Source organism: Callionymus lyra, chromosome 14 (assembly GCF_982586985.1).
Source record: "Callionymus lyra chromosome 14, fCalLyr1.hap1.1, whole genome shotgun sequence".
In the NCBI taxonomy this organism is placed as follows: domain Eukaryota; kingdom Metazoa; phylum Chordata; class Actinopteri; order Syngnathiformes; family Callionymidae; genus Callionymus; species Callionymus lyra.
Genome location: NC_141831.1, coordinates 403,634 through 431,197, shown reverse-complemented (window position 1 = coordinate 431,197; position 27,564 = coordinate 403,634). Strand labels below are relative to the sequence as shown.

The 27,564-nt window shown below is 33.7% G+C and overlaps 1 protein-coding gene across 3 annotated transcripts in view; it reads left to right on the top strand.

Annotated features, from left to right (window-relative positions):
- The first annotated feature begins 568 nt into the window (after positions 1–568).
- The window catches only part of LOC148065618 (glutamate receptor 1-like), an 81,263-nt gene continuing 54,267 nt past the window's right edge, over positions 569–27,564 (top strand). For 2 of the 3 annotated variants that reach the window (XM_087807924.1, XM_087807923.1), the window contains exons 1-3: positions 712–808; positions 2,448–2,582; positions 26,151–26,390. In XM_087807924.1, the coding sequence (XP_087664050.1) occupies positions 727–808; positions 2,448–2,582; positions 26,151–26,390 (457 nt within the window). In that variant the 5' untranslated portion in view covers positions 712–726. Of the gene's footprint in view, positions 809–2,447; positions 2,583–26,150; positions 26,391–27,564 lie in introns of all 3 variants that reach the window. The other variant, XR_015713334.1, reaches the window with a different exon arrangement.

Below are 27,564 nucleotides of genomic sequence, written 5' to 3'. Positions count from 1 at the left end.
GACACACGAGTCTCCAGCATCAGTGACTCACGGGTTGTTGTTACGTTTGTGATCCTAAGAGTGACTTCAAGACTCGTTGAAATGACTCAAGGGTGAGTTTTATATGTTTGTGTCAAACTTCACACCTTCATGATCTTCATCTCAGATGTTGTTCCTGGTTCTGCTGGTTCTGGTCGAGCTTCAGTCCATGAAGAAGAAGAAGCTGCAGGAGCTCGAGCTGAAGATCAGGTGGAAGAAGATCCTGAGAAGCTGCTGAGCTCAGCGTTTGTTCTGATACATGATCCTCTGATATGATGACTGTCTTCCTTCACTGACATCATTTCATCTCATTTCAACGAGAAGAAACACTGTTTGCTGTGCTGGACCCTGGCTCCTGCGACGGTTTGTTTTGAAATGATTAATAAATAAATCACACTTTTGTCTCTTCCTCGCGTCATGATCTCTTCAGGCTCGTGTGTATAGGTGTGCGTGTGGCTGTGCGCATGCGTGTGCGCATGAGTGTGTGTCCGCTGAAGAACGATTAACTCGCAGTCGCAGTCAGTCGTGGATGTGGACACACACACTCACACACACACACACACACTCACTCACTCACACACACACACACACACTCACGCGCACAGCGCGCGTCTGTGCAGCAGGGCTGACGTGCACGTGTGGTGCTGCGGTGCATGTGTGGCGGACACACACTGGATGGGACTCTCTTGCCGGAGCCACTGAGCAAAGATGCGGATCCGCGCCTCCCTGATGCTGCCGCTGCTGCTGCGGCTCTGCGGAGGAACAAGTTTCCCAAGTAACATCAACATCGGTGAGTGACGTGTGATCTGTAGTGTGTCGTTGTGTTCGCGCGTGTCATGACGTGAGGCGACACTTTCATCTCAGCATCTTCTTCACATCTTCATCTCAGCATCTTCTTCACATCTTCATCTCAGCATCTTCTTCACATCTTCATCTCAGCATCTTCTTCACATCTTCATCTCAGCATCTTCTTCACATCTTCATCTCAGCATCTTCTTCACATCTTCATGTCAGCATCTTCTTCACATCTTCATCTCAGCATCTTCTTCACATCTTCATCTCAGCATCTTCTTCACATCTTCATCTCAGCATCTTCTTCACATCTTCATGTCAGCATCTTCTTCACATCTTCATGTCAGCATCTTCTTCACATCTTCATCTCAGCATCTTCTTCACATCTTCATGTCAGCATCTTCTTCACATCTTCATCTCAGCATCTTCTTCACATCTTCATCTCAGCATCTTCTTCACATCTTCATGTCACTGTCAACTCATGGAGAAAGTCTGGAGAACATCTTCATCATTAACTAAATGTTGTTAAACTCTTGGATGAAGAAGCTTCTTCTGGTTTGTTTAAATGTCACGATGAAGGACTTTATTCTTTCATTTATTCTTTTATTTATTCTTTACTTTATTCTTTTATTTATTCTTTCATTTATTCTTTCATTTATTCTTTCATTTATTCCTTCATCTATTCTTTCATTTATTCTTTCATTTATTCCTTCATTTATTCTTTCATTTATTCCTTCATCTATTCTTTCATTTATTCCTTCATCTATTCTTTCATTTATTCCTTCATCTATTCTTTCATTTATTCTTTCATTTATTCTTTTATTTATTCTTTCATTTATTCTTTCATTTATTCCTTCATCTATTCTTTCATTTATTCTTTCATTTATTCTTTCATTTATTATTTCATCTATTCTTTCATTTATTATTTCATCTATTCTTTCATTTATTCTTTCATTTATTCTTTCATTTATTCCTTCATTTATTCCTTCATCTATTCTTTCATTTATTCTTTCATTTATTCCTTCATCTCTTCTTTCATCTATTCCTTCATCCATCCTTTCATCGTCCATCTCTCCTTCTGTGCCTCAAACAACACACTTCCTTCCATCAACTAAACCTCGTCTCCGACACATCATCTCAACAACAACAACCTTCAATGACATCACATCCTGTCACCATGTCGTCACGATGACATCATCGCTCGGCACAAACGTTGTCACTTCCTGTTGTTGGAGGTGAGTCCAGTGCTCGAGAATCAAGAGTCGAATCGTCTTCACGACACGAACACATGGATCGAGTCGTTTCCTTTGTTCAGCTTCGCCAACACAACATTCTTTGTGTATAGGTGTGTGTAGGTGTGTGTAGGTGTGTGTAGGTGTGTGTAGGTGTGTGTGTGACGACAAAGAAGGTATTGGCGGATGAATGCACTTATTGATCCAGAGCTGGGAAGTTGACAACACAAACGACAATGAGTATTGTTCAGTGAGTGTTGTCACTTACAGTTCAGTTGTGTAACCAATGAAATGTGTCGAGGGTCCAGAGACGCACATGTTTCAAAAGCTTCACTTCATGATCGAACGACTCACGTCACAAACATCACTTCAGGAAATGTTGATCTTTGTCTTCTTGTCCATCAGGAGGTCTTTTCCCGCCGGGTTCGCACGAGTACGAAGTTTTCCGCTTCGCTTTGACTCAACAGCAGGAGGTTCCTAAGCTGGTGCCTCAAGTGGACATGGTGGACACTGGAAGCAGCTTCGCCATGACCTACGCCTGTAAGTCTTAAGTAACACATGGAAGTCTCTGGTGTTACGCCTCAAAGTCTCTTATGTTACACCTGTAAGTCTCTTATGTTACACCTGTAAGTCTCTTATGTTACACCTGTAAGTCTCTTATGTTACACCTGTAAGTCTTTTATGTTACACCTGTAAGTCTCTTATGTTACACCTGTAAGTCTTTTATGTTACACCTGTAAGTCTCTTATGTTACACCTGTAAGTCTCTTATGTTACACCTGTAAGTCTCTTATGTTACACCTGTAGGTCTCTTATGCTACACCTGTAAGTCTCTTATGTTACACCTGTAAGTCTTTCATGTTACACCTGTAAGTCTCTTATGTTACACCTGTAAGTCTTTTATGTTACACCTGTAAGTCTCTTATGTTACACCTGTAAGTCTCTTATGTTACACCTGTAAGTCTTTTATGTTACACCTGTAAGTCTCTTATGTTACACCTGTAAGTCTCTTATGTTACACCTGTAAGTCTCTTATGTTACGCCTCAAAGTCTCTTATGTTACACCTGTAAGTCTCTTATGTTACACCTGTAAGTCTTTTATGTTACACCTGTAAGTCTCTTATGTTACACCTGTAAGTCTCTTATGTTACACCTGTAAGTCTCTTATGTTACACCTGTAAGTCTCTTATGTTACACCTGTAAGCCTTTTATGTTACACCTGTAAGTCTCTTATGTTACACCTGTAAGTCTCTTATGTTACACCTGTAAGCCTTTTATGTTACACCTGTAAATCTTTTATGTTACACCTGTAAATCTTTTATGTTATACCTGTAAATCTTTTATGTTATACCTGTAAATCTTTTATGTTACACCTGTAAATCTTTTATGTTATACCTGTAAATCTTTTACGTTATACCTGTAAATCTTTTATGTTATACCTGTAAATCTTTTATGTTACGCCTGTAAGTCTCTTATGTTACGCCTGTTAGTCTTTTATGTTACACCTGTAAGTCTCTTATGTTACGTCTGAAAGTCTTTTATGTTACACCTGTTAGTCTTTTAAGTTACGCCTGTAAGTCTCTTATGTTACGTCTGAAAGTCTTTTATGTTACGCCTGTTAGTATTTTAAGTTACGCCTGTAAGTCTCTTATGTTACGTCTGAAAGTCTTTTATGTTACACCTGTTAGTCTTTTAAGTTACGCCTGTAAGTCTCTTATGTTACGTCTGAAAGTCTTTTATGTTACGCCTGTTAGTCTTTTAAGTTACACCTGTAAGTCTCTTATGTTACGTCTGAAAGTCTTTTATGTTACGCCTGTTAGTATTTTAAGTTACGCCTGTAGGTCTCTTATGTTACGTCTGAAAGTCTTTTATGTTACGCCTGTTAGTCTTTTAAGTTACGCCTGTAAGTCTCTTATGTTACGTCTGAAAGTCTTTTATGTTACGCCTGTAGGTCTCTTATGTTACGTCTGAAAGTCTTTTATGTTACGCCTGTTAGTCTTTTATGTTACGCCTGTAAGTCTCTTATGTTACGTCTGAAAGTCTTTTATGTTACGCCTGAAAGTCTTTTATGTTACGCCTGTTAGTCTTTTATGTTACGCCTGTAAGTCTCTTATGTTACGTCTGAAAGTCTTTTATGTTACGCCTGTTAGTATTTTAAGTTACGCCTGTAAGTCTCTTATGTTACGTCTGAAAGTCTTTTATGTTACGCCTGAAAGTCTTTTATGTTACGCCTGTTAGTCTCTTATGTTACGTCTGAAAGTCTTTTATGTTACGCCTGTAAGTCTTTTATGTTACACCTGAAAGTCTTTTATGTTACACCTGTAAGTCTTTTATGTTATGCCTGAAAGTCTTTTATGTTACGCCTGTTAGTCTTTTATGTTACACCTGTAAGTCTTTTATGTTACACCTGTAAGTCTTTTATGTTATGCCTGAAAGTCTTTTATGTTACGCCTGTTAGTCTTTTATGTTACGCCTGTAAGTCTTTTATGTTACACCTGTAAGTCTTTTATGTTATGCCTGAAAGTCTCTTATGTTACGCCTGAAAGTCTTTTATGTTACGCCTGTAAGTCTTTTATGTTACACCTGAAAGTCTTTTATGTTACACCTGTAAGTCTTTTATGTTATGCCTGAAAGTCTTTTATGTTACGCCTGTTAGTCTTTTATGTTACACCTGTAAGTCTTTTATGTTACACCTGTAAGTCTTTTATGTTATGCCTGAAAGTCTTTTATGTTACGCCTGTTAGTCTTTTATGTTACACCTGTAAGTCTTTTATGTTACACCTGTAAGTCTTTTATGTTATGCCTGAAAGTCTTTTATGTTACGCCTGTTAGTCTTTTATGTTACGCCTGTAAGTCTTTTATGTTACACCTGTAAGTCTTTTATGTTATGCCTGAAAGTCTTTTATGTTACGCCTGTTAGTCTTTTATGTTACGCCTGTAAGTCTTTTATGTTACACCTGAAAGTCTTTTATGTTACACCTGTAAGTCTTTTATGTTACACCTGTAAGTCTTTTATGTTACACCTGTAAGTCTTTTATGTTACGCCTGTTAGTATTTTATGTTACACCTGTAAGTCTTTTATGTTACACCTGTAAGTCTTTTATGTTACACCTGTAAGTCTTTTATGTTACGCCTGTTAGTATTTTATGTTACACCTGTAAGTCTTTTATGTTACGCCTGTAAGTCTTTTATGTTACACCTGTAAGTCTTTTATGTTACACCTGTAAGTCTTTTATGTTACGCCTGTTAGTATTTTATGTTACACCTGTAAGTCTTTTATGTTACACCTGAAAGTCTTTTATGTTACACCTGAAAGTCTTTTATGTTACACCTGTAAGTCTTTTATGTTACACCTGTAAGTCTTTTATGTTACACCTGAAAGTCTTTTATGTTACACCTGTAAGTCTTTTATGTTACACCTGTAAGCCTTTTATGTTACACCTGTAAGTCTTTTATGTTACACCTGAAAGTATTTTATGTTACACCTGTAAGTCTTTTATGTTACACCTGAAAGTCTTTTATGTTACACCTGAAAGTCTTTTATGTTACACCTGTAAGTCTTTTATGTTACACCTGAAAGTCTTTTATGTTACACCTGAAAGTCTTTTATGTTACACCTGTAAGTCTTTTATGTTACACCTGAAAGTCTATTATGTTACACCTGAAAGTCTTTTATGTTACACCTGTAAGTCTCTTATGTTACACCTGTACGTCTTTTATGTTACACCTGAAAGTCTTTTATGTTACACCTGAAAGTCTTTTATGTTACACCTGTAAGCCTTTTATGTTACACCTGAAAGTCTTTTATGTTACACCTGTAAGTCTCTTATGTTACACCTGTAAGTCTCTTATGTTACACCTGTAAGTCTTTTATGTTACACCTGAAAGTCTTTTATGTTACACCTGAAAGTCTTTTATGTTATACCTGTAAATCTTTTATGTTACACCTGAAAGTCTTTTATGTAACACCTGTAAGTATTTTATGTTACACCTGAAAGTCTTTTATGTTACACCTGTAAGTCTTTTATGTAACACCTGTAAGTCTTTTATGTTACACCTGTAAATCTTTTATGTTACACCTGAAAGTCTTTTATGTTACGCCTGTAAGTATTTTATGTTACACCTGTACAGTACAAACACTGACTCTGAGACCCTGGTGCCTCAATGTTGTCACGATTGTCAAGTATTCCTTTGCGGGTGTTCTATTACCCATCATGCACCAGCTGATGAAGATTACGAACTTACTTCTGTGACGTGAAACATTTTAATGTTTTTAAATCATGAAATCTATCAAATCTCACTAGAGAAATGTTGACCAAATAATATAAGACATGAACACATGAATATGAGACATGAACACATGAATATAAGACATATGAACACATGAATATAAGACATATGAACACATGAATATAAGACATATGAACACATGAATATAAGAAATAGAAACACATGAATATAGGACATATGAACAAATGAATATAAGACATATGAACACATGAATATAGGACATATGAACACATGAATATAGGACATATAAATAAAATGAATGTAAGAAATATGAACACATGAATAAAGGACATATGAACAAATGAATATAAGGCATGAACACATGAATATAAGACATGAATATAAGACATGAACACATGAATATAAGACATAAATATAAGACATGAACACATGAATATAAGACATGAATATAAGACATTAACACATGAATATAAGACATGAATATAAGACATGAACACTTGAATATAAGACATGAACAAAATAATATAAGACATGAACACATGAATATAAGATATGAACACATGAATGTAAGATATGAATATAAGACATGAACACATGAATATAAGACATGAACACATGGATATAAGACATGAATATAAGACATGAACACATGAATGTAAAATATTAATATAAGACATGAACACATGAATATAAGACATGAACACATGAATATAAGACATGAACACATGAATATAAGACATGAACACATGAATATAAGATAAGAATATAAGACATCAACACATGAATATAAGACATGAATATAAGACATGAACGCATTAATATAAGACATGAACACATGAATATAAGACATGAACACATGAATAAAAGACATGAATATAAGTTATGAACACATGAATATAAGACATGAACAAAATAATATAAGACATGAACACATGAATATAAGACATGAACACATGAATATAAGATATGAACACATGAATGTAGGATATGAATATAAGACATGAACACATGAATATAAGACACGGACACATGAATATAAGATATGACTATAAGACATTAACACATGAATATAAGACATGAACACATGAATATAAGACATGAACACATGAATATAAGATATGAATATAAGACATAAACACACGAATACAAGACATGAACACATGATTTAAGACATGAACACATCAATAAAAGACATAAACACGTGATTTAAGACATGAACACATGAATATAAGACATATAAACACATGAGTGTAAGACATATGAACACATGAATATAGGACATATAAACACATGGATATAAGACATATAAACACATGAGTGTAAGACATATGAACACATGAATATAGCACATATAAACACATGAGTGTAAGACATATGAACACATGAATATAGGACATATAAACACATGAATAGAAGACATATAAACACATGAGTGTAAGACATATGAACACATGAATATAGGACATATAAACACATGAATATAAGACATATAAACACATGAGTGTAAGACATATAAACACATGATTTAAGACATATAAACACATGAATACAAGACATATAAACACATGAGTGTAAGACATATAAACACATGAGTGTAAGACATATAAACACATGATTTAAGACATATAAACACATGAATACAAGACATATAAACACATGAGTGTAAGACATATGAACACATGAATATAGGACATGTAAACACATGAATATAAGACATATAAACACATGAGTGTAAGACATATAAACACATGAATACAAGACATATAAACACATGAGTGTAAGACATATAAACACATGAATATAGGACATATAAACACATGAATACAAGACATATAAACACATGAGTGTAAGACATATAAACACATGAATACAAGACATATAAACACATGAGTGTAAGACATATGAACACATCAATATAAGACATATAAACACATGAATATAAGACATATAAACACATCAATATAAGACATATAAACACATCAATATAAGACATATAAACACATGAATATAAGACATATAAACACATGATTTAAGACATATAAACACATGAATACAAGACATATAAACACATGAGTGTAAGACATATGAACACATGAATATAGGACATGTAAACACATGAATATAAGACATATAAACACATGAATATAGGACATATAAACACATGAATAAAAGACATATAAACACATGAGTGTAAGACATATGAACACATGAATATAGGACATATAAACACATGAATATAAGACATATAAACACATGAGTGTAAGACATATAAACACATGAATATAAGACATATAAACACATGAGTGTAAGACATATAAACACATGAATATAGGACATATAAACACATGAATATAAGACATATAAACACATGAGTGTAAGACATATGAACACATGAATATAGGACATATAAACACATGAATATAAGACATATAAACACATGAGTGTAAGACATATGAACACATGAATATAGGACATATAAAGACATGAATATAAGACATATGAACACATGAATATAGGACATATAAACACATGATTATAAGACATATAAACACATAAATACAAGACATATAAACACATGAGTGTAACACATATGAACACATGAATATAGGACATATAAACACATGCATATAGGACATATAAACACATGATTTAAGACATATAAACACATGAGTGTAAGACATATAAACACATGAATACAAGACATATAAACACATGAGTGTAAGACATATGAACACATGAATGCAAGACATATAAACACATGAATATAGGACATATAAACACATGATTATAAGACATATGAACACATGAATATAGGACATATAAACACATGAATAAAAGACATATAAACACATGAGTGTAAGACATATGAACACATGAATATAGGACATATAAACACATGATTATAAGACATATAAACACATAAATACAAGACATATAAACACATGAGTGTAACACATATGAACACATGAATACAAGACATATAAACACATGAATATAGGACATATAAACACATGATTATAAGACATATGAACACATGAATATAGGACATATAAACACATAAATACAAGACATATAAACACATGAGTGTAACACATATGAACACATGAATACAAGACATATAAACACATGAATATAGGACATGTAAACACATGAATATAGGACATATAAACACATGATTATAAGACATATAAACACATAAATACAAGACATATAAACACATGAGTGTAACACATATGAACACATGAATATAGGACATATAAACACATGCATATAGGACATATAAACACATGATTTAAGACATATAAACACATGAGTGTAAGACATATAAACACATGATTTAAGACATAAACACATGAATACAAGACATATAAACACATGAGTGTAAGATATATGAACCCATGAATATAGGACATATAAACACATGAATATAAGACATATAAACACATGAGTGTAAGACATATAAACACATGAATACAAGACATATAAACACATGAGTGTAAGACATATAAACACATGAATATAAGACATATAAACACATGAGTGTAAGACATATAAACACATGAATATAGGACATATAAACACATGAATACAAGACATATAAACACATGAGTGTAAGACATATAAACACATGAATACAAGACATATAAACACATGAGTGTAAGACATATAAACACATGAATATAAGACATATAAACACATGAGTGTAAGACATATAAACACATGAATATAGGACATATAAACACATGAATACAAGACATATAAACACATGAGTGTAAGACATATAAACACATGAATATAGGACATATAAACACATGAATATAAGACATATAAACACATGAGTGTAAGACATATGAACCCATGAATATAGGACATATAAACACATGAATATAAGACATATAAACACATGAATATAGGACATATAAACACATGAATATAAGACATATAAACACATGAGTGTAAGACATATGAACACATGAATATAAGACATATAAACACATGAGTGTAAGACATATAAACACATGAATACAAGACATATAAACACATGAGTGTAAGACATATTAACACATAAATACAAGACATATAAACACATGAGTGTAAGACATATGAACACATGAATATAGGACATATAAACACATGAATATAAGACATATAAACACATGAATATAGGACATATAAACACATGAATATAAGACATATAAACACATGAGTGTAAGACATATGAACACATGAATATAAGACATATAAACACATGAGTGTAAGACATATAAACACATGAATACAAGACATATAAACACATGAGTGTAAGACATATTAACACATAAATACAAGACATATAAACACATGAGTGTAACACATATGAACACATGAATATAGGACATATAAACACATGAATACAAGACATATAAACACATGAGTGTAAGACATATGAACACATGAATACAAGACATATAAACACATGAATATAAGACATATAAACACATGAGTGTAAGACATATGAACACATGAATATAGGACATATAAACACATGAATACAAGACATATAAACACATGAATATAAGACATATAAACACATGAGTGTAAGACATATAAACACATGAGTGTAAGACATATGAACACATGAATACAAGACATATAAACACATGAATATAAGACATATAAACACATGAGTGTAAGACATATGAACACATGAATATAGGACATATAAACACATGAATACAAGACATATAAACACATGAGTGTAAGACATATGAACACATGAATACAAGACATATAAACACATGAATATAAGACATATAAACACATGAGTGTAAGACATATGAACACATGAATATAGGACATATAAACACACGATTTAAGACGTATGAACACATGAATACAAGAGAATGTGGGGCAGGTTCCTTCAAGAGAACTGAAGCAGTAAATGTTCCACTGAGACCTTCAGTCTCTGAATGAGTCGCTCGAGGCTTCACTGGTGGATTTTACACTAAAAGGCTTCTGACCTTGTTTTCATGCTGGGACTCAAACCTCTGACCGTCTGACCAGAAAACATCAGCATTTTTTCCTCAGCGACGCATGTTTCTTCAAACACATGAACTACATTCTGCTGCTGGTGCGATTTCTGATGCCCACGAGCAGGTTCTCATCCCAGGATTGAAACATATATAAAACATGACGATGACGTGGAAGTTTCTACTCGATTAAAGAATCTTTCAGACAAACTTGTTCAAAGTGTGAAAATCTTAATCTCTTCTCGTCCTGAAGCAGCTTTAAATATTTCATGAGTTGCTTTCGTTACGTTAAGATTCTCTTCAGCAGAAAAGTCTTGACTTCATGGAAACCTTTGGTTTGTCTCTGGAACGAGATGAACTTTAAATCTAACACGAATGTACGAGGAACAGACTCGAGAGAAACAGGATTGAATGTGATCGAGAAGAAAACCTCACGATTGAATGTGATTGAAAAGAAAACCTCACGATTGAATGTGATTGAACAGAAAACCTCACGATTGAATGAGATTGAACAGAAAACCTCACGATTGAATGTGATTGAAAAGAAAACCTCACGATTGAATGTGATCGAGAAGAAAACCTCACGATTGAATGAGATTGAACAGAAAACCTCACGATTGAATGTGATTGAACAGAAAACCTCACGATTGAATGTGATTGAAAAGAAAACCTCACGATTGAATGAGATTGAACAGAAAACCTCACGATTGAATGTGATTGAAAAGAAAACCTCACGATTGAATGTGATTGAACAGAAAACCTCACGATTGAATGTGATTGAACAGAAAACCTCACGATTGAATGTGATTGAACAGAAAACCTCACGATTGAATGTGATTGAACAGAAAACCTCACGATTGAATGTGATTGAACAGAAAACCTCACGATTGAATGTGATTGAAAAGAAAACCTCATGATTGAATGAGATTGAGAAGAAAACCTCACGATTGAATGTGATTGAAAAGAAAACCTCACGATTGAATGTGATTGAACAGAAAACCTCACGATTGAATGTGATTGAAAAGAAAACCTCATGATTGAATGAGATTGAAAAGAAAACCTCACGATTGAATGAGATTGAAAAGAAAACCTCACGATTGAATGTGATTGAACAGAAAACCTCACGATTGAATGTGATTGAAAAGAAAACCTCATGATTGAATGAGATTGAGAAGAAAACCTCACGATTGAATGTGATTGAACAGAAAACCTCACGATTGAATGTGATTGAAAAGAAAACCTCACGATTGAATGTGATTGAACAGAAAACCTCACGATTGAATGTGATTGAAAAGAAAACCTCACGATTGAATGTGATTGAACAGAAAACCTCACGATTGAATGAGATTGAACAGAAAACCTCACGATTGAATGTGATTGAACAGAAAACCTCACGATTGAATGAGATTGAACAGAAAACCCCACGATTGAATGTGATTGAAAAGAAAACCTCACGATTGAATGTGATTGAAAAGAAAACCTCACGATTGAATGAGATTGAAAAGAAAACCTCATGATTGAATGTGATTGAAAAGAAAACCTCACGATTGAATGTGATTGAAAAGAAAACCTCATGATTGAATGTGATTGAAAAGAAAACCTCATGATTGAATGTGATTGAAAAGAAAACCTCACGATTGAATGTGATTGAAAAGAAAACCCCACGATTGAATGTGATTGAAAAGAAAACCTCACGATTGAATGAGATTGAAAAGAAAACCTCATGATTGAATGAGATTGAAAAGAAAACCCCACGATTGAATGTGATTGAAAAGAAAACCTCACGATTGAATGAGATTGAAAAGAAAACCCCACGATTGAATGTGATTGAAAAGAAAACCTCACGATTGAATGAGATTGAAAAGAAAACCCCACGATTGAATGTGATTGAAAAGAAAACCTCACGATTGAATGAGATTGAAAAGAAAACCTCATGATTGAATGTGATTGAAAAGAAAACCTCACGATTGAATGTGATTGAACAGAAAACCTCATGATTGAATGAGATTGAAAAGAAAACCTCACGATTGAATGTGATTGAAAAGAAAACCTCACGATTGAATGTGATTGAAAAGAAAACCTCACGATTGAATGAGATTGAAAAGAAAACCTCACGATTGAATGTGATTGAAAAGAAAACCTCATGATTGAATGTGATTGAAAAGAAAACTTCACGATTGAATGTGATTGAAAAGAAAACCTCACGATTGAATGTGATTGAACAGAAAACCTCACGATTGAATGTGATTGAACAGAAAACCTCACGATTGAATGTGATTGAACAGAAAACCTCACGATTGAATGAGATTGAAAAGAAAACCTCACGATTGAATGTGATTGAAAAGAAAACCTCACGATTGAATGTGATTGAACAGAAAACCTCACGATTGTATGAGATTGAAAAGAAAACCTCACGATTGAATGAGATTGAAAAGAAAACCTCACGATTGAATGAGATTGAAAAGAAAACCTCACGATTGAATGTGATTGAAAAGAAAACCTCACAATTGAATGAGATTGAACAGAAAACCTCACGATTGAATGAGATTGAAAAGAAAACCTCTCGGTGGAGGTGAGACGATGTAGCAGGAAGTGTGTCTCTGGGTCAGGTTGTCACGTCTGCTGTCGCGTTGGATTTTCTGGGACGAGGATGTCAAACCTGTCACTCTTGTTTTCCTGCAACATCCAACATGAGCCTGGATTATGACCAGAGCCGGAGATTGACGGCGAGTCACGACGATCATCTAAAGACCAGCTGTGAGCGTCTTCTGTCTCTGAGCCTGTTTAAATAAAGCTTTATCTGAGCGATGCCAGTCAGGAAGATGACAGGAGGAGTGAGACAGCATGAGGAGTGAGACAACATGAGGAGTGAGACAACATGGGGAGTGAGACAACCTGAGGAGTGAGACAACATGAGGAGTGAGACAACATGAGGAGTGAGACATAATGAGGAGTTAGACATAATGAGGAGTGAGACATAATAAGGAGTGAGACAACATAAGGGGTGAGACAACATGAGGTGTGAGACAACATGAGGAGTGAGACAACATGAGGAGTTAGACATAATGAGGAGTGAGACAACATAAGGAGTGAGACAACATGAGGAGTGAGACAACATAAGGGGTGAGACAACATGAGGAGTGAGACAATATAAGGAGTGAGACAACATGAGGAGTGAGACAACATAAGGGGTGAGACAACATGAGGTGTGAGACAACATAAGGGGTGAGACAACATGAGGAGTGAGACAATATAAGGAGTGAGACAACATGAGGAGTGAGACAACATAAGGGGTGAGACAACATGAGGTGTGAGACAACATGAAGAGTGAGACAACATGAAGAGTGAGACATAATGAGGAGTGAGACAACATGAGGAGTGAGACAACGTGAAGAGTGATACAACATGAGGATGAGACAACATGAGGAGTGAGACAATATAAGGAGTGAGACAACATGAGGAGTGAGACAACATGAGGAGTGAGACATAATGAGGGGTGAGACAACATGAGGAGTGAGACATAATGAGGAGTTAGACATAATGAGGAGTGAGACAACATAAGGGGTGAGACAACATGAGGTGTGAGACAACATGAGGAGTGAGACATAATGAGGAGTGAGACAACATAAGGGGTGAGACAACATGAGGAGTGAGACTAAATAAGGGGTGAGACAACATGAGGAGTGAGACAACATAAGGGGTGAGACAACATGAGGAGTGAGACATTATGAGGAGTGAGACAACATGAAGAGTGAGGCAACATGAGTAGTGAGACAACAGGAGGAGTGAGACAACATGAAGAGTGAGACAACATGAAGAGTGAGACAACATGAGGAGTGAGACAATTCAATTCAATTTTATTTAAAGTGTTTTATCATAACAAAGTTATCTCAAGACACTATACAGTTGAAATAAGACTACAGTTGATTAAGGAAAAAACATGAGGAGTGAGACAATATAAGGAGTGAGACAACATAAGGGGTGAGACAACATGAGGAGTGAGACATCATGAGGGGTGAGACAACATAAGGAGTGAGACAAAATGAGGAGTGAGACAACATGAGTAGTGAGACATCATGAGGAGTGAGACATAATGAGGAGTGAGACAATATAAGGAGTGAGACAACATGTGGAGTGAGACATTATGGGGAGTGAGACAACATAAGGGGTGAGACAACATGAGGAGTGAGACAACATAAGGGATGAGACAACATGAGGAGTGAGACAATATAAGGAGTGAGACAACATGAGGAGTGAGACAACATAAGGGGTGAGACAACATGAGGTGTGAGACAACATAAGGGGTGAGACAACATGAGGAGTGAGACAATATAAGGAGTGAGATAACATGAGGAGTGAGACAACATGAGGAGTGAGACAACATAAGGGGTGAGACAACATGAGGTGTGAGACAACATGAAGAGTGAGACAACATGAGTAGTGAGACAACATGAAGAGTGAGACAACATGAGTAGTGAGACAACATGAAGAGTGAGACATAATGAGGAGTGAGACAACATGAGGAGTGAGACAACATGAAGAGTGATACAACATGAGGATGAGACAACATGAGGAGTGAGACAACATGAGGAGTGAGACATAATGAGGGGTGAGACAACATGAGGAGTGAGACATAATGAGGAGTTAGACATAATGAGGAGTGAGACAACATAAGGGGTGAGACAACATGAGGAGTGAGACAACATGAGGAGTGAGACAACATAAGGGGTGAGACAACATGAGGAGTGAGACATTATGAGGAGTGAGACAACATGAGGAGTGAGACAACATGAAGAGTGAGACAACATGAAGAGTGAGACAACATGAGGATGAGACAACATGAGGAGTGAGACAACATGAGGAGTGAGACAACATAAGGGGTGAGACAACATGAGGAGTGAGACATTATGAGGAGTGAGACAACATGAAGAGTGAGACAACATGAAGAGTGAGACAACATGAGGAGTGAGACAATTCAATTCAATTCAATTTTATTTCAAGTGTCTTATCATAACAAAGTTATCTCAAGACACTATACAGTTGAAATAAGACTACAGTTGATTAAGGAAAAAACATGAGGAGTGAGACAATATAAGGAGTGAGACAACATGAGGAGTGAGACAATATAAGGAGTGAGACAACATGAAGAGTGAGACAACATGAGGAGTGAGACAACATGAGGAGTGAGACAACATGAGGAGTGAGACAACATGAGGAGTGAGACAACAGAGAGGAATCGTACCAGCATCTCAATAGTCTCAGCAGCTTCATGTCTCCAGCTTTAGTCTCAGTGATGATCGAGAAGATCCTTCACTTTCATCTCCATCATTCCCAGACACTTCCTCAGGGGTCGTGACCTCTGATGAAGGATCCGTCAGGACTGACAGCAGCCTTTGAGCAAACATGCTATTGTTAGTTTATAACGGCTGCAGGAGGAACTTATTTCCAGCTGCTCAAGGAACCGACGACTTGTTAGCGTGTTAGCATGTTAGCATGAACACTTGAATACTTGAATACTTCAACACTTGAATACTTGAATACTTGAACACTTGAACACTTGAACACTTTAATACTTGAACACTTGAATACTTGAACACTTGAATACTTGAATACTTGAACACTTGAATACTTGAATACTTGAATACTTGAATACTTGAACACTTGAATACTTGAATACTTCAACACTTGAATACTTGAATACTTGAATACTTGAATACTTCAACACTTGAATACTTGAATACTTGAACACTTGAATACTTGAATACTTGAACACTTGAATACTTGAATACTTGAATACTTGAACACTTGAATACTTGAACACTTGAATACTTGAATACTTGAACACTTGAATACTTGAATACTTGAACACTTGAATACTTGAATACTTGAATACTTGAATACTTGAACACTTGAATACTTGAACACTTGAATACTTGAATACTTGAACACTTGAACACTTGAATACTTGAATACTTGAATACTTGAACACTTGAATACTTGAATACTTGAATACTTGAATACTTGAACACTTGAATACTTGAACACTTTAATACTTGAATACTTGAACACTTGAATACTTGAATACTTGAATACTTGAATACTTGAATACTTGAACACTTGAATACTTGAATACTTGTACACTTGAATACTTGAATACTTGAATACTTGAATACTGGAATACTTGAATACTTGAATACTTGAACACTTGAATACTTGAATACTTGAATACTTGAACACTTGAATACTTGAATACTTGTACACTTGAATACTTGAATACTTGAATACTGGAATACTTGAATACTTGAATACTTGAACACTTGAATACTTGAACACTTGAATACTTGAATACTTGAACACTTGAATACTTGAATACTTGAACACTTGAATACTTGAACACTTGAATACTTGAATACTTGAACACTTGAACACTTGGATACTTGAATACTTGAACACTTGAATACTTGAATACTTGTACACTTGAATACTTGAATACTTGAATACTGGAATACTTGAATACTTGAATACTTGAACACTTGAATACTTGAACACTTGAATACTTGAATACTTGAACACTTGAATACTTGAATACTTGAACACTTGAATACTTGAATACTTGAACACTTGGATACTTGAATACTTGAATACTTGAATACTTGAACACTTGAATACTTGAATACTTGAACACTTGAATACTTGAATACTTGAACACTTGAATACTTGAATACTTGAATACTTGAATATTTGAACACTTGAATACTTGAACACTTGAATACTTGTACACTTGAATACTTGAACACTTGAATACTTGAATACTTGAACACTTGAATACTTGAATACTTGAACACTTGAATACTTGAACACTTGAATACTTGAATACTTGAATACTTGAATACTTGAACACTTGAATACTTGAACACTTGAATACTTGAATACTTGAATACTTGAACACTTTAATACTTGAACACTTGAATACTTGAATACTTGAACACTTGAATACTAGAACACTTGAATACTTGAATACTTGAATACTTGAACACTTGAACACTTGAATACTTGAATACTTCAACACTTGGATACTTGAATACTTGAACACTTGAACACTTTAATACTTGAACACTTGAACACTTGAACACTTGAATACTTGAACACTTGAATACTTGTACACTTGAATACTTGAACACTTGAATACTTGAATACTTGAACACTTGAATACTTGAACACTTGAATACTTGAATACTTGAACACTTGAACACTTGAATACTTGAACACTTGAATACTTGTACACTTGAATACTTGAACACTTGAATACTTGAATACTTGAACACTTGAATACTTGAACACTTGAATACTTGAATACTTGAACACTTGAACACTTGAATACTTGAACACTTGAATACTTGAATACGTGAACACTTGAATACTTGAACACTTGAATACTTGAATACTTGAATACTTGAACACTTGAATACTTGAACACTTGAACACTTGAACACTTGAACACTTTAATACTTGAACACTTGAATACTTGAACACTTGAATACTTGTACACTTGAATACTTGAACACTTGAATACTTGAATACTTGAACACTTGAATACTTGAATACTTGAACACTTGAATACTTGAACACTTGAATACTTGAATACTTGAATACTTGAATACTTGAACACTTGAATACTTGAACACTTGAATACTTGAATACTTGAATACTTGAACACTTTAATACTTGAACACTTGAATACTTGAATACTTGAACACTTGAATACTAGAACACTTGAATACTTGAATACTTGAATACTTGAACACTTGAACACTTGAATACTTGAATACTTCAACACTTGGATACTTGAATACTTGAACACTTGAACACTTTAATACTTGAACACTTGAACACTTGAATACTTGAACACTTGAATACTTGTACACTTGAATACTTGAACACTTGAATACTTGAATACTTGAACACTTGAATACTTGAACACTTGAATACTTGAATACTTGAACACTTGAACACTTGAATACTTGAACACTTGAATACTTGTACACTTGAATACTTGAACACTTGAATACTTGAATACTTGAACACTTGAATACTTGAACACTTGAATACTTGAATACTTGAACACTTGAACACTTGAATACTTGAACACTTGAATACTTGAATACGTGAACACTTGAATACTTGAACACTTGAATACTTGAATACTTGAATACTTGAACACTTAAATACTTGAACACTTGAACACTTGAACACTTGAACACTTTAATACTTGAACACTTGAATACTTGAATACTTGAATACTTCAACACTTGGATACTTGAATACTTGAATACTTGAATACTTGAACACTTGAATACTTGAATACTTGAACACTTGAATACTTGTACACTTGAATACTTGAATACTTGAATACTTGAACACTTGAATACTTGAATACTTCAACACTTGAATACTTGAATACTTCAACACTTGAATACTTGAATACTTCAACACTTGAATACTTGAATACTTGAATACTTCAACACTTGGATACTTGAATACTTGAACACTTGAACACTTTAATACTTGAACACTTGAATACGTGAATACTTCAACACTTGGATATTTGAATACTTGAACACTTGAACATTTGAACACTTGGACACTTTAATAATTGAACACTTGAATACTTGAATACTTCAACACTTGGATATTTGAATACTTGAACACTTGGATACTTGAATACTTGAACACTTGAACACTTTAATACTTGAACACTTGAATACTTCAACACTTGGATATTTCAATACTTGAACACTTGAACACTTTAATAATTGAACACTTGAACACTTTAATACTTGAACACTTGAATACTTGAATACTTGAACACTTGAACACTTTAATACTTGAACAGTTGAATACTTGAATACTTCAACACTTGGATATTTGAATATTTGAACACTTGGATACTTGAATACTTGAACACTTGAACACTTGAACACTTGAACACTTGAACACTTTAATACTTGAACACTTGAATACTTGAATACTTCAACACTTGAACACTTTAATACTCGAACACTTGAATACTTCAACACTTGGATACTTGAATACTTGAACACTTTAATACTTGAACACTTGAATACTTAAATACTTTAATACTTGAACACTTGAATACTTGAATACTTCAACACTTGGATATTTGAATACTTGAACACTTGAACACTTTAATACTTGAACACTTGAATACTTGAATACTTCAACACTTGGATATTTGAATACTTGAACACTTGGATACTTGAATACTTGAACACTTGAACACTTTAATACTTGAACACTTTAATACTTGAATACTTCAACACTTGGATATTTGAATACTTTAACACTTGAACACTTTAATACTTGAACACTTGAACACTTTAATACTTGAACACTTGAATACTTGAATACTTGAACACTTGAATACTTGAATACGTGAACACTTGAATACTTGAACACTTGAATACTTGAATACTTGAATACTTGAACACTTGAATACTTGAACACTTGAACACTTGAACACTTGAACACTTTAATACTTGAACACTTGAATACTTGAACACTTGAATACTTGTACACTTGAATACTTGAACACTTGAATACTTGAATACTTGAACACTTGAATACTTGAATACTTGAACACTTGAATACTTGAACACTTGAATACTTGAATACTTGAATACTTGAATACTTGAACACTTGAATACTTGAACACTTGAATACTTGAATACTTGAATACTTGAACACTTTAATACTTGAACACTTGAATACTTGAATACTTGAACACTTGAATACTAGAACACTTGAATACTTGAATACTTGAATACTTGAACACTTGAACACTTGAATACTTGAATACTTCAACACTTGGATACTTGAATACTTGAACACTTGAACACTTTAATACTTGAACACTTGAACACTTGAATACTTGAACACTTGAATACTTGTACACTTGAATACTTGAACACTTGAATACTTGAATACTTGAACACTTGAATACTTGAACACTTGAATACTTGAATACTTGAACACTTGAACACTTGAATACTTGAACACTTGAATACTTGTACACTTGAATACTTGAACACTTGAACACTTTAATACTTGAACACTTGAACACTTTAATACTTGAACACTTGAACACTTGAATACTTGAACACTTGAATACTTGAATACGTGAACACTTGAATACTTGAACACTTGAATACTTGAATACTTGAATACTTGAACACTTGAATACTTGAACACTTGAACACTTGAACACTTGAACACTTTAATACTTGAACACTTGAATACTTGAACACTTGAATACTTGTACACTTGAATACTTGAACACTTGAATACTTGAATACTTGAACACTTGAATACTTGAATACTTGAACACTTGAATACTTGAACACTTGAATACTTGAATACTTGAATACTTGAATACTTGAACACTTGAATACTTGAACACTTGAATACTTGAATACTTGAATACTTGAACACTTTAATACTTGAACACTTGAATACTTGAATACTTGAACACTTGAATACTAGAACACTTGAATACTTGAATACTTGAATACTTGAACACTTGAACACTTGAATACTTGAATACTTCAACACTTGGATACTTGAATACTTGAACACTTGAACACTTTAATACTTGAACACTTGAACACTTGAATACTTGAACACTTGAATACTTGTACACTTGAATACTTGAACACTTGAATACTTGAATACTTGAACACTTGAATACTTGAACACTTGAATACTTGAATACTTGAACACTTGAACACTTGAATACTTGAACACTTGAATACTTGTACACTTGAATACTTGAACACTTGAATACTTGAATACTTGAACACTTGAATACTTGAACACTTGAATACTTGAATACTTGAACACTTGAACACTTGAATACTTGAACACTTGAATACTTGAATACGTGAACACTTGAATACTTGAACACTTGAATACTTGAATACTTGAATACTTGAACACTTAAATACTTGAACACTTGAACACTTGAACACTTGAACACTTTAATACTTGAACACTTGAATACTTGAATACTTGAATACTTCAACACTTGGATACTTGAATACTTGAATACTTGAATACTTGAACACTTGAATACTTGAATACTTGAACACTTGAATACTTGTACACTTGAATACTTGAATACTTGAATACTTGAACACTTGAATACTTGAATACTTCAACACTTGAATACTTGAATACTTCAACACTTGAATACTTGAATACTTCAACACTTGAATACTTGAATACTTGAATACTTCAACACTTGGATACTTGAATACTTGAACACTTGAACACTTTAATACTTGAACACTTGAATACGTGAATACTTCAACACTTGGATATTTGAATACTTGAACACTTGAACATTTGAACACTTGGACACTTTAATAATTGAACACTTGAATACTTGAATACTTCAACACTTGGATATTTGAATACTTGAACACTTGGATACTTGAATACTTGAACACTTGAACACTTTAATACTTGAACACTTGAATACTTCAACACTTGGATATTTCAATACTTGAACACTTGAACACTTTAATAATTGAACACTTGAACACTTTAATACTTGAACACTTGAATACTTGAATACTTGAACACTTGAACACTTTAATACTTGAACAGTTGAATACTTGAATACTTCAACACTTGGATATTTGAATATTTGAACACTTGGATACTTGAATACTTGAACACTTGAACACTTGAACACTTGAACACTTTAATACTTGAACACTTGAATACTTGAATACTTCAACACTTGAACACTTTAATACTCGAACACTTGAATACTTCAACACTTGGATACTTGAATACTTGAACACTTTAATACTTGAACACTTGAATACTTAAATACTTTAATACTTGAACACTTGAATACTTGAATACTTCAACACTTGGATATTTGAATACTTGAACACTTGAACACTTTAATACTTGAACACTTGAATACTTGAATACTTCAACACTTGGATATTTGAATACTTGAACACTTGGATACTTGAATACTTGAACACTTGAACACTTTAATACTTGAACACTTTAATACTTGAATACTTCAACACTTGGATATTTGAATACTTTAACACTTGAACACTTTAATACTTGAACACTTGAACACTTTAATACTTGAACACTTGAATACTTGAATACTTGAACACTTGAACACTTTAATACTTGAACACTTGAATACTTGAATACTTCAACACTTGGATATTTGAATACTTGAACACTTGGATACTTGAATACTTGAATACTTGAACACTTTAATACTTGAACACTTGAACACTTTAATACTTGAACACTTGAATAATTGAATACTTGAACACTTGAACACTTTAATACTTGAACACTTGAATACTTGAATACTTCAACACTTGGATATTTGAATACTTGAACACTTGAATACTTGAATACTTGAACACTTGAATACTTGAATACTTGAATACTTGAATACTTGAACACTTGAATACTTGAATACTTGAATACTTGAATACTTGAACACTTGAATACTTGAATACTTGAACACTTAAATACTTGAATACTTGAATACTTGAACACTTGAATACTTGAACACTTGAATACTTGAATACTTGAATACTTGAATACTTGAATACTTGAACACTTGAATACTTGAACACTTGAATACTTGAATACTTGAATACTTGAACACTTGAACACTTGAACACTTGAATACTTGAATACTTGAACACTTGGATATTTGAATACTTGAACATTTGAATACTTCAACACTTGGATATTTGAATACTTGAACACTTGGATACTTGAATACTTGAACACTTGAACACTTTAATACTTGAACACTTGAATACTTCAACACTTGGATATTTCAATACTTGAACACTTGAACACTTTAATAATTGAACACTTGAACACTTTAATACTTGAACACTTGAATACTTGAATACTTGAACACTTGAACACTTTAATACTTGAACAGTTGAATACTTGAATACTTCAACACTTGGATATTTGAATATTTGAACACTTGGATACTTGAATACTTGAACACTTGAACACTTGAACACTTGAACACTTGAACACTTTAATACTTGAACACTTGAATACTTGAATACTTCAACACTTGAACACTTTAATACTCGAACACTTGAATACTTCAACACTTGGATACTTGAATACTTGAACACTTTAATACTTGAACACTTGAATACTTAAATACTTTAATACTTGAACACTTGAATACTTGAATACTTCAACACTTGGATATTTGAATACTTGAACACTTGAACACTTTAATACTTGAACACTTGAATACTTGAATACTTCAACACTTGGATATTTGAATACTTGAACACTTGGATACTTGAATACTTGAATACTTGAACACTTGAACACTTTAATACTTGAACACTTGAATACTTGAATTCTTCAACACTTGGATATTTGAATACTTTAACACTTGAACACTTTAATACTTGAACACTTGAACACTTTAATACTTGAACACTTGAATACTTGAATACTTGAACACTTGAACACTTTAATACTTGAACACTTGAATACTTGAATACTTCAACACTTGGATATTTGAATACTTGAACACTTGGATACTTGAATACTTGAATACTTGAACACTTTAATACTTGAACACTTGAACACTTTAATACTTGAACACTTGAATAATTGAATACTTGAACACTTGAACACTTTAATACTTGAACACTTGAATACTTGAATACTTCAACACTTGGATATTTGAATACTTGAACACTTGAATACTTGAATACTTGAACACTTGAATACTTGAATACTTGAATACTTGAATACTTGAACACTTGAATACTTGAATACTTGAATACTTGAATACTTGAACACTTGAATACTTGAATACTTGAACACTTAAATACTTGAATACTTGAATACTTGAACACTTGAATACTTGAACACTTGAATACTTGAATACTTGAATACTTGAATACTTGAATACTTGAATACTTGAACACTTGAATACTTGAACACTTGAATACTTGAATACTTGAATACTTGAACACTTGAACACTTGAACACTTGAATACTTGAATACTTGAACACTTGGATATTTGAATACTTGAACATTTGAATACTTCAACACTTGGATATTTGAATACTTCAACACTTGAACACTTTAATACTTGAACACTTGAACACTTTAATACTTGAATACTTGAACACTTTAATACTTGAACACTTGAACACTTGAATACTTGAACACTTGAACACTTGAACACTTGAATACTTGAACACTTAAATACTTGAACACTTAAATACTTGAACACTTGAATACTTGAATACTTGAACACTTGAATACTTGAACACTTGAATACTTGAATACTTGAACACTTGAACACTTGAATACTTGAACACTTAAATACTTGAACACTTAAATACTTGAACACTTGAATACTTGAATACTTGAACACTTGAATACTTGAACACTTGAATACTTGAATACTTGAACACTTGAACACTTGAATACTTGAACACTTGAATACTTGTACACTTGAATACTTGAACACTTGAATACTTGAATACTTGAACACTTGAATACTTGAATACTTGAATACTTGAATACTTGAACACTTGAATACTTGAACACTTGAATACTTGAATACTTGAACACTTGAACACTTGAACACTTGAATACTTGAACACTTGAACACTTGAACACTTGAATACTTGAACACTTGAATACTTGAATACGTGAACACTTCATGTGTGTTGTGGTTCATCAAATACATATTTACTAACATGTTCTTTTGTCTCTCAAGTTTGTTCTCAGTTCTCTAAAGGAGTTTACGCCATCATGGGGATGTACGAGCGTCGCACCGTCAACATGCTCATGTCCTTCTGCAGCTCTCTGCACGTCTGCTTCGTCTCTCCGTCCTTCCCTGTGAGAACCAACAACCAGTTTGTGCTGCAGATGCGTCCAGAGCTGCAGGAGCCGCTGATGTCTCTGCTGGAAAACTTCTCTTGGAGCAGGTTCGTCTACATGTACAGTTCCAACTCAGGTGAGTCACACATGCTGGTACTTCTCCTGTTACACCTGCTTTAAAGCTTTCTGTTACTCCTGCTGTTACACCTGCTGTTACACCTGCTGTTACACCTGCTGTTACACCTACTGTTACATTTACTATTACACCTGCTGTTACACCTACTATTACACCTGCTGTTACACCTACTATTACACCTGCTGTTACACCTGCTGTTACACCTGCTGTTACACCTGCTGTTACATCTACTGTTACACCTGCTGTTACACCTGCTGTTACATCTACTGTTACACCTGCTGTTACACCTGCTGTTACATTTACTATTACACCTGCTGTTACACCTACTATTACACCTGCTGTTACACCTGCTGTTACACCTGCTGTTACACCTGCTGTTACACCTGCTGTTACACCTGCTGTTACATCTACTGTTACACCTGCTGTTACACCTGCTGTTACACCTGCTGTTACATCTACTGTTACATCTACTGTTACACATATTGTTACTCCTGCTGTTACACATATTGTTACTCCTGCTGTTACACATATTGTTACTCCTACTGTTACACATATTGTTACTCCTACTGTTACACATATTGTTACTCCTGCTGTTACACCTGCTGTTACACCTGCTGTTACACATATTGTTACTCCTACTGTTACACATATTGTTACTCCTGCTGTTACACATATTGTTACTCCTACTGTTACACATATTGTTACTCCTACTGTTACACATATTGTTACTCCTGCTGTTACACATATTGTTACTCCTGCTGTTACACCTACTGTTACATCTACTGTTACACATATTGTTACTCCTGCTGCTACACATACTGTTACACCTGCTGTTACACATATTGTTACTCCTGCTGTTACACCTACTGTTACATCTACTGTTACACATATTGTTACACCTGCTGTTACACATACTGTTACACCTGCTGTTACACATATTGTTACTCCTGCTGTTACACCTACTGTTACATCTACTGTTACACATATTGTTACTCCTGCTGTTACACATACTGTTACACCTGCTGTTACACATATTGTTACACCTGCTGTTACACCTACAGTTACTCCTGCTGTTACACATATTGTTACTCCTGCTGTTACACATATTGTTACTCCTGCTGTTACACATATTGTTACTCCTACTGTTACACATATTGTTACTCCTACTGTTACA